General features: G+C 59.4%; 1 protein-coding gene across 8 annotated transcripts in view; it reads left to right on the forward strand.

The window, feature by feature from the left end:
* The window catches only part of MAPK8IP3 (mitogen-activated protein kinase 8 interacting protein 3), a 58124-nt gene that overhangs the window by 46125 nt on the left and 2289 nt on the right, over positions 1 to 9710 (forward strand). For 7 of the 8 annotated variants that reach the window (XM_021718700.1, XM_021718698.1, XM_021718701.1 and 4 more), the window contains 18 exons: positions 271 to 423; positions 1148 to 1229; positions 2983 to 3113; positions 3373 to 3429; positions 3535 to 3705; positions 4652 to 4778; positions 5156 to 5251; positions 5352 to 5510; positions 6413 to 6578; positions 7375 to 7557; positions 7638 to 7827; positions 7945 to 8064; positions 8141 to 8221; positions 8306 to 8373; positions 8550 to 8698; positions 9057 to 9228; positions 9305 to 9418; positions 9569 to 9607. In XM_021718700.1, coding sequence (XP_021574375.1) covers positions 271 to 423; positions 1148 to 1229; positions 2983 to 3113; positions 3373 to 3429; positions 3535 to 3705; positions 4652 to 4778; positions 5156 to 5251; positions 5352 to 5510; positions 6413 to 6578; positions 7375 to 7557; positions 7638 to 7827; positions 7945 to 8064; positions 8141 to 8221; positions 8306 to 8373; positions 8550 to 8698; positions 9057 to 9228; positions 9305 to 9418; positions 9569 to 9607 — 2258 coding nt within the window. The remainder of the gene's footprint in view (positions 1 to 270; positions 424 to 1147; positions 1230 to 2982; positions 3114 to 3372; positions 3430 to 3534; positions 3706 to 4651; positions 4779 to 5155; positions 5252 to 5351; positions 5511 to 6412; positions 6579 to 7374; positions 7558 to 7637; positions 7828 to 7944; positions 8065 to 8140; positions 8222 to 8305; positions 8374 to 8549; positions 8699 to 9056; positions 9229 to 9304; positions 9419 to 9568; positions 9608 to 9710) is intronic. The other variant, XM_021718699.1, reaches the window with a different exon arrangement.

The raw sequence follows: 9710 nt of genomic DNA on the forward strand, positions 1-9710 counted from the left end.
GGGGGGGGCGGCGCAGCACAGATGCGAGTGCTTTTCACCATCTCTGTGGTGGGAGGAGCTCAAGCTGGGGTCCTGAGTGATTTCTTGGAAAGTTTATCCTAAGGACCCTCTAAGTAGAGTGACCACAGAGCTTAATGCGCAGATGGGGACAGACGGTCACCCCCTCGACCACATTGACCAGATATGGAAATGCAGGCAGAGCCCTCTGGACATCCCCTTCACATAACTGTGCGTGGCTCACACAAAGCCCCATCTTTCTGCTTTTTCAAGAAACGCGTTGAATGTGGTGAAAAATGACCTCATTGCCAAGGTTGACCAGCTGTCTGGGGAGCAGGAGGTACTGAAGGGTGAGTTGGAGGCTGCCAAGCAGGCGAAAGTCAAGCTGGAAAACCGCATCAAGGAGCTGGAGGAGGAGCTGAAGAGGTGAGTGCAGGCGGCGTGGAAAGCGGAGCAATACCTTTTCAGCCAGCACCCCAGCGTGCCCCAGGTGGCTCTGTGTCCAGCCTGCCCAGTCCCCTTGGCTCCAGCTGCATCAACTCCATCCAGACCAGCTACCATGTGGGGCCGTGGGCCCCTGAGCCCAGCTGGGGCAAGAAATACCCAGCCCTTACAAGCCAGCACACCAGGCCTGTCTTGTGTGTCCCCTCATTAGACTGTATGCAGGGCCTGGCTGCAGCACTCATACCAACCTGTACCTGTAGGAGGATGAGGGAGATGCTTCACACTCCCTCCACCCCAGCCCTTTGAGAGGGCATGCGCTGAAGGGGAAAGGGAGGTAGGGGTCTGAGGCCACCCTTGCCAGGCTGATACCCAGATCTGCTGCAGACCTGCCTGCAGCCAGCACTGCCCAGGGGTTTCACCTGCTTTGCCTCCTTTCAGCGTTCTTCAGCTGGAGCAGTCGGGATTCATTTCTGGGCTTCAGGACACACGTGAGGCAGGGGTATGGGGTTGCCTGACCTCAGGGAACTGGCAGGAGCATTCAGCGCCCTCAACCAAAGAGCTGCCACTGAGCCCTTGTGGGGAGAGCCCTGAGTCCTGAGCCCTGCACAGAGGCCAGGACATAGCAGCTGGGCAACCCCAGCCCAAGCCTGGACATTCCCAAGGTGCTCTGAGCCTCACCCTCACTACTTCCTTCCTTGTCCTGCAGAGTGAAGTCAGAGGCCATCATTGCCCGCCGCGAACCCAAAGAAGAGGTGGAGGATGTAAGCAGCTATCTCTGTACAGAATTGGTATATTCCGCTATTAACATGTGGGGCACGGGGGTGGGGCAGGGCGGGCTCCCGGGACCTGCTGGTTCTCCCACTATTAACTTGGGGAGGCAGGGTGGGGCAGACTCCCAGGGACTTGTTTCTTCTGGCTCTGGGCCCTCCTCATCTTCCCAGTGTGACATCGATGCCACCCCACTCCTGTGACTGCATGGAGTCGGAACCCTGCCCTTTGGCGGGATCCCAGCCCTGGTGTTGATGCTGGGTCACCCCTCAGCCCCGAGTCCTGGCGCATGCATTTTACATGGTCACAAGTGGGCCTCCCCATCTGTGCAACCCAACCACTGTGCTGTACATTCCAAGTCAGTCACCTGCTGTCCCCTTTTCCCCTTCCCAGGCCCCACCCCATTTCACCCCCACCCCCCAGAAGCACGGTTGTCCTGAGGAAAGCCCTTTGCTACCAAGGCATTGCAGAGCCCTTCCTGCCTCAGAACCCTCTGCCTCTCTCTGGATGAGAGGCCAGGGATGTATGCCCATCATCTGACCACAGGGCCGCCTTCCTTGAGGAACGCAGGCAGGGCTCCTGGACCCACACCAACTCCCAGTTGCATTTTGGACGCTGGCCTCCCCACTTATTAGCTCAGACCCTTGGGGGCCATGGGGAAGATAAAGTGTTGCCATGTGTCTCAGGGCCAGCCTGTGTAGGCCCTCACCTCCATGGTCCAGGAGGGAAGCAGCTCGAGCCTTGGCCCCCTTGTTCCAGCCCTGAGTCCTGAGTCCTGAGTCCTGAGCTGGGCTTTGTACCTGTGAATGTGGAGTGCTGGGGAGTCAGGGCCATGTAGGGGACCCCACTGCCCACCCGCTGCTCCCTGGCAACCCTCTGCTGGGCAGGCCAGGGTGTGGCTGTGGGGAGCAGACCCCATGCAGGTCTGCCAGAACCCAACTTCTTCTCCTGACTGAACCTTTCCTAGAATGTCCCTTCTGTTTTTTGTTTTTTTTTAATTGAGGTCTCACTCTGTCACCCAGGCTGGAGTGCAGTGGCACAATCACAGCTCAACCATAGCCTCAACCTCCTAGGCTCAGGTGATCCTCCCCTATCTCAGCCTCCCAAGTAGCTGGGACTACAGGCGCTCACCACCATGCCTGGCTAATATTTTTATTTTTGAAGAGACAAGGTCTTGCTCTGTTGCCCAGGCTGGTCTCAAACTCCTGGAATCAAGCAGTCTTGCTTGACATCCCAAGTAGCTAGGGCTACAGGTGCTCACCATCATACCTGGCTAATGTTTTTATGTTTGTAGCGACAAGGTCTTGCTATGTTGCCCAGGCTGGTCTCAAACTCCTGGGTTCAAGCAATCCTGCCTCGGCCTCCCAAGTGCTAGATTACAGGTGTGTGCCATCATGTCTGGCCTTAGAATGTCCCTTCTTGTCCTTTCACCCTGGGCCAGTCTCACCTACACCTTACCTGAGGCATCTGTGAGTGTTCAGGGACATGCAGGGAAAGTCACTTCTGTCATACTCCTCACATGTGTCACGGCGGCCCTGACAGGGTCAGGCAGAATCAGTGATACCTTTTCCCCTTGCCCATGCCCCTTCCCATCACTGCTTGCCTGAGGAGCTGTGGAAAATCTGCACTTAGATGTGCCCACACCTGGGGGCTTCTCCACCCAGGAGGCAAGCACCCCAGGAGGAAGCAGGGTATGACCTGGCCTCCAGGGGCTGGGCTGACCCACCAGTCTATCCCTCATGGGTTGAGCCTCAGTGTCTCTCCCCTCTGCAGGACAAAATCCCCATGGCCCAGCGCCGCCGCTTTACACGGGTAGAGATGGCCCGCGTGCTCATGGAGCGAAACCAGTACAAGGAGCGACTGATGGAGCTGCAGGAGGCCGTGCGGTGGACCGAGATGATCAGGTGAGCCCTGGGGTCCTGAGGCTGGGAGCCTTGCTCCCCACAAAGTGTCAGAGATCCACTTGTCTTCATTGGTGAGCCATGGTCGGTGTAGGGGGGGGTTGCAGGATCATGCGAGACAATGGAATTGAGGAACCTACCCCTCTTCTGGGAGAATTACAGGGTACTGGGTCCTCCCTGGTGGCAGCTCCCTGGTGGCAGCCTTCCCCAGCCAGGGAAGTGAGGGGGCCAGCAAGCTCCTCCCTGTGCCCTTCCCCTATAGGGCATCCCGAGAGCACCCATCTGTCCAGGAGAAGAAGAAGTCCACCATCTGGCAGTTGTGAGTTGGGGGCGCCTGGAGGGGGTGGACAGAGGCTGTAGGAGATAGGGTGGGGAGTCTCCCCTGTTCCATGGTCTGCCCCTCACCTCCCTGTGCCCTTGGCAGTTTCAGCCGCCTCTTCAGCTCCTCCTCCAGCCCCCCTCCGGCCAAGCGGTCCTACCCTTCAGTGAACATCCACTACAAGTCACCCACCACAGCCGGCTTCAGCCAGCGCCGCAGCCATGCCATGTGCCAGATCTCAGCAGGCAGCCGGCCCCTGGAGTTCTTCCCTGAGGAGTAAGTTTCCCTCAGCCTCCACTGCCCCCACTTATGTTCTGCAAGGGTGAAGAGGAGGTTGTACCTCTAGGGCAGGTGTCCGTAGTGGGAAGAACTCAGCCGTGACCGCTCCATGCACAGAGGGCCCCCCACCCTCCAGCTGGGAGCTTGGGCTGTTCTAGCTCCAAAGTATTCTGTTCTAGATGCCCCCTGGCAGAGACTGCACACCCAATGGCTCCTCCTTTTTTTTTTTTTTTCTCTTTTCTTTTTGAGTTGGATTCTCACTCTGTCACCCAGACTGGAGTGCAGTGGCACGCTCCCGGCCACCGCAGCCTTGACCTGCTGGGCTCTGGCAATCCTTCCACCTCAGCCTTCCAAGTAGCTGGAACTACAGGCGTGCAGTAGCATGCCCAGCTAATTTTTTTTGGATTTATTGTAGAGATGAGGTCTCACTAAGTTGCCCGGGCGGGTCTCAAACCCACGGGCTCAGGCAATCCATTCACCTCGGGCTCTCAAAGCGCTGGGATTACAGGCTGAGTCTCCGAGCCCAGCCAGCTCCTCCTCTTAGTCCTAGTGGACTATTCTGGCCCCACAGTGGCCCCGGCTCTGCTACCCTGAGGCTCTCGTTGCAGCAAGGAGCCATTTCAGGCCCACATCCAGAAGGAACTGCTGGCTGCAACTGTGCCCCAGCTGCACTTTAGGACCCTGGCAGCTGAGCTCTTGGTGACCATGACAGCAGAGGGGGCTCCAGGTCGGGCAGGTGCTGGATGTGGCAGCTAAGCCCAGGATCTGGTGCTGGAGAAAGCCACGTTCCTGTCACGCACCTATGCACCAGGAAAAGGGAGGACAGGTCTAGGCGGGCCTCCCAGCCACAGCCACACAGGGCAGGATTAGGGGACTGGGTGTCCTGGGCCTTGCCAGCCACTCACCTTGGACAGAGCCGTCCCCTGTCATTCCCTCCACTCAGCGACTGCACATCCTCTGCCCGGCGAGAGCAGAAGCGTGAGCAGTACCGCCAGGTGCGTGAGCACGTGCGCAATGACGACGGGCGACTGCAGGCCTGCGGCTGGAGCCTGCCAGCCAAGTACAAGCAGGTGCGTGTGAGGTGTGGCCCAATGTGGCAGTGTGGAGGCGGGGCAGGGGCCCGATGGGCTGTATGATGGTTGGGGCACAGGTGATGGGTGGGGGCAGCAGGAGGGCACAGTGCAGGGTGGGTGGGGTGGGGCGGGGCCAGGCAGGTGCCACCCCTCAACCTCCCCAGCTGGCCTCCCCTGCTGGGGTCTGAAGCTGTCTGGAAGGGGAGGAGGAGCCCCCAGCCCCCAGGGCACCACCTATTGAGGGCCATGGGGGCCTGGCTCCTACCCAGGGCCGGCTCTGTAGCTGAAGCCAGTAGCTCAGCCTGACCCAGGTTTCAGAAGGGACAGGCAGCAAACCAGGCCTCGTGCCCGTGGTACCTCTCTGCTTGTTGCAGCTGAGTCCCAACGGGAGCCAGGAGGACACACGAATGAAGAATGTGCCGGTCCCTGTGTACTGCCGCCCTCTGGTGGAGAAGGACCCGACCATGAAGGTGAGCCGGTCCTACCTCTCATAGCTGAGCTGGGGAGGAGCATCTCCTACAGCCCAGCAGGGAAGAGCATGTGCCCTGGCCCACAGCCCTGTCCTTCCAGCTGTGGTGTGCTGCCGGGGTCAACCTGAGTGGGTGGAAGCCTAACGAGGATGACTCTGGGAATGGAGTCAAGCCAGCGCCAGGTCGCGACCCCCTGACCTGCGACCGGGAAGGGGACAGCGAGCCCAAGAGCAACCACACATCTCCTGAGAAGAAGAAGGTCAGTGTGGCCAGCTGAGGCCATCAGTGCCACCGCCTTCTCTGCTTAGTCTCCAGACAGTCTGGGTTGGAGGGACAAAGCTGGGGACAGTACCTATGAAACTGGAAATCCAGGGAACATGGCATCTTCCCTGCCCAGGGCTGCATGATCTCCTGGGTTCTCAGGTTACCCAGGAGTCAGGAGTGCAGTCCGGTAGTCTTGGCCGTGGAGTGTGGTGGGTCCTCTCCACCCTCCTTGTGGCGAGTGCTAAGGCGCAGGGCTCTGCAGGCTACAGGGCTGGAAGGGTCAGGCCACCAGGAACTTCTCTCTGCAAGGAACATGTTTCACTGCCTGCGCAGAAGCAGTCAACAGAAGGACTGAACACAGGAGGGAGGCAGAAGTGCTTCCCAGATGGGGCCTAAGGCTGAGTTTCATGTCCCAGCTTGATCTAGGGACTGGTGGCTTAATCTCTCAAAACTCATGGGCTTCCACCATGGAAGTGAAACCATATATGTGAATAATTTAGATAAAATGTGGTTCCATAGCCTGGGCAACGTGGCAAGACCTTGTTTCTACAAAATATCAAAAAATTAGCCAGGCATGATAGTGCGTGCCTGTAGTCCTATCTACTCAGAAGGCCGAGGCAGGAGGATCATCTGAGCTCAGGAGGTCGAGGCTGCAATGAGTTGTGATCGCATCACTGCACTCCAGCTTGGGCCACAGAGCAAGACTCTAACTCAAAAAAAAGAAAAAATGTGGTTCTGATTCCCCATTGTCCTGGCTATGCGGGAGGTCAGCCAAGTCCTCTAAAGCCATGGTCAAGATTAGATCCTTAGAGATTCTGGGAGACCCCCATGGCCTCATGTTGTTGCTGGAGCAACCTTGAGCTTAGGTTCCAACCTTGATCCCATTCGCTAAAACAGGCCAAGGAGCTCCCTGATACAGACGCCACCTCCAGCCGGGTGTGGATCCTCACCAGCACCCTAACCACCAGTAAGGTGGTGATCATTGACGCCAACCAGCCAGGCACCATTGTGGACCAGTTCACGGTCTGCAATGCCCATGTTCTGTGCATCTCCAGCATCCCAGGTGCGTCCAGCCCCGCCCCTTGAGACCCTGACTAGAACATTAAGCAAAGAGGGCTGCCACAGGGCACCTGTGTGTATGTGACATCCTATGAACACAGGATCATGCGAGTGGGCAGTGGGAGGCAACTGTGCCCACTCAAGTGAGACCTTGGACCCCTCGTCCAGGAGGATGCTTGCTGGCAGCCTCATTCTGCTCCGTCTCTGCCTGGTTAGAAGGTGACGGGCATGCTGGCCACTGACAGGCCACAGGTTGGAGCATTGGCCAGAGGCAGTGAGAAGACATTGCGATGAGTATGAAACCTCCAGTTGGGCCAATGTCCCGCTGCCTGGCTGAGGGCTGGGAGAGCTGAGGGTGTGTGGGTGAGGGACTTGGCGTCACCCCTTGGGCAGCAGCCCTGGCAATACTCTGGGACCAGCCCCAGCATTGCGAGGAGGAAGGGGTGAGAGTCCTGCCAGCTCTCTGGTGTGAAACCATAGGCCATTTGCTGAGATGGCCCTAAACTCCTTACAGTTTTTGACGGTCTGTCGCATGATCACAAGCTGTTTGCTACCAGAACCAGAGTCTCACTACTCAGCGCCCCTCAGCCCAGGGCCCTACCCAACAGAGCAAGCTGGCTAGAGTCCCAGGCCTCCAGTGGGCTGTGGGTGGTGCTGTGTGTAGAGGCTGGGTCCTGCTGGGTGAGAGCAGAAGACTGGCCTCGTCTCCCTCAACCCAGCACCACCAGGGTGTGAGTTCTGGGAGTGACCTTGCAGTACTGGGTTTCTCATGGGCTGACGGGCAGTGACTCTCCCCTCAGCGGCCAGCGACAGCGACTACCCCCCTGGGGAGATGTTCCTGGACAGTGACGTGAACCCAGAGGACTCCGGCACTGATGGCGTGCTGGCTGGCATCACCCTGGTGGGCTGTGCAACCCGTTGCAATGTGCCACGTAGCAACTGCTCCTCCAGGGGGGACACTCCTGTGCTGGATAAGGGGCAGGGTGAGTCCTGGCAAACTTCTTCCCTTGTCTCCCTCGTTCCCACATCTCTGCCCGGCCCAAGCTCACTTCTCCTTTCACAGGAGAGGTGGCTGCTGTTGCCAATGGGAAGGTCAACCCGTCCCAGTCCACAGAGGAGGCCACAGAAGCCACAGAGGTTCCAGACCCTGGACCCAGTGAGCCAGAGGCAGCTGCAGTGCGGCCCGGGCCCCTCACGGAGCATGTCTTCACTGACCCAGCTCCCACCCCACCCTCCAGTGCCCTGCCTGGCAGGTATGCTCTCAGGCTGGGGCAGTGAGGAGAGCAGAGGGGAGCGACTGGCAGGGTCTCGGGGCCACAGGGAAGGCACATGTCCTGTAGGCCATCCTAGAACTGTCATCCTTCCTTCAGTGAGAACGGGCCGGAGCCTGACAGCAGTGGTGCACCACCCGAGCCAGAGCCCAGCGGGGACCCCATGGGAGCAGGCAGCAGTGCTGCACCCACCATGTGGCTGGGAGCCCAGAACGGCTGGTAGGCAGGGCCCTGGGGTAAGGTGGAGGGACAGTCCCTGAGTGAGCCCCTCGCCCACTATGACCTTCTCCCACAGGCTCTACGTGCACTCTGCTGTGGCCAACTGGAAGAAGTGTCTGCACTCCATCAAGCTGAAGGACTCCGTGCTGAGCCTGGTGTGGGTGACCCCAAGCCAAGGGCCGGGTGTCGGGAGGGGCGCCATTGGCCTGGCTGAGCTCAGCTCACCACATTCCTATTTCAGGCATGTCAAAGGCCGTGTGCTGGTGGCTCTAGCAGATGGAACCCTGGCCATCTTCCACCGAGGCGAAGGTGGGGGCTAGCACTTGGGGCGGGTGGGTGGCAGCTAATAGCCCTGTCAGAGATTGGCCAAGGGGACCCTCTGGGCCCCTAGGACCGGTCCTCAACCTAGAAGCAGATGTGTCCACCCACCTGGTGAGCAAACTGGGCCCCCCCAGGCCTGAGCAGCTGTTGCGGGCTCCTTCCAGATGGCCAATGGGACCTGAGCAACTACCACCTGATGGACCTGGGCCACCCACATCACTCCATCCGCTGCATGGCTGTAGTGCATGACCGTGTCTGGTGTGGCTATAAGAATAAGGTGCACGTCATCCAGCCCAAGACCATGCAGATTGAGGTGAGTACTGGCCAGTGGCCCAGGGCTCCAGGAAGGGAAAAGGCCCTGCCAACGGCATCACCCCCCATCAGGCATTCATGGGAGCTTTGTGAGGTCACGTGGTAGACGGGCTCAAAGCTGGGTGTGCTTGCCAGCCTGTTCCCTGCCGTCCACCCTAGACACAAATCCAGGAGTCTCTGTGCGGCCCATCCTCCCCTCCCTGCCTGCAACTCAAGCTCCTCCCAGGCAAAGCAAGCGTTGGGTCGGAGGGGAGGGGGCTGTGTGCATGTCAAGTGGTCCCAGGGCTGTGGCAGATTCAAGGCCCCTCCCCCTTATCTCCTTTCCCCACCCCCATTGATGGGCTCCCCTGACCCTGCAGAAGTCGTTTGACGCCCACCCGCGGCGGGAGAGCCAGGTGCGGCAGCTGGCATGGATCGGCGACGGCGTGTGGGTGTCCATTCGCCTGGACTCCACCCTGCGGCTCTATCACGCCCACACGCACCAGCACCTGCAGGACGTGGACATCGAGCCCTACGTCAGCAAGATGCTGGGTGAGGGACTGTGCCCAGCGGGTGGCTTTGGGGCACTCAGCCTCGGCTGTGCTGACCTCTCCTCTCTTGCCCCCAGGCACTGGCAAACTGGGATTCTCCTTCGTGCGCATCACGGCGCTGCTCATTGCGGGCAACCGCCTCTGGGTGGGCACCGGCAATGGAGTCGTCATCTCCATCCCCCTGACCGAGAGTGAGTAATCCCTGCACATCTGCAGAGGCGGTGATGGCTGCCATCAAAGGGTGCAAATGGCTACTGGGGGTGGTTGCTGCATGACCACATTCCTCACCGCCCCTCTGCTGACTGCCTCTCTTCCCTCCCGTGCTCACTCCTCGCCCCCAGCTGTGGTCCTGCACCGAGGCCAGCTCCTGGGGCTCCGAGGTAAGTCTGAACTCCTGCCTCCTGCTCATGGCAGGAAGCCTCTGACCCCAGACCTCTATGGCAGGTGCTTTCCCGCCCTCCCTCTCTCCCCCCACCCACCCCT

Source organism: Carlito syrichta, unplaced genomic scaffold (genome assembly GCF_000164805.1).
Source record: "Carlito syrichta isolate Samal-C Ts95f unplaced genomic scaffold, Tarsius_syrichta-2.0.1 Scaffold313344, whole genome shotgun sequence".
In the NCBI taxonomy this organism is placed as follows: domain Eukaryota; kingdom Metazoa; phylum Chordata; class Mammalia; order Primates; family Tarsiidae; genus Carlito; species Carlito syrichta.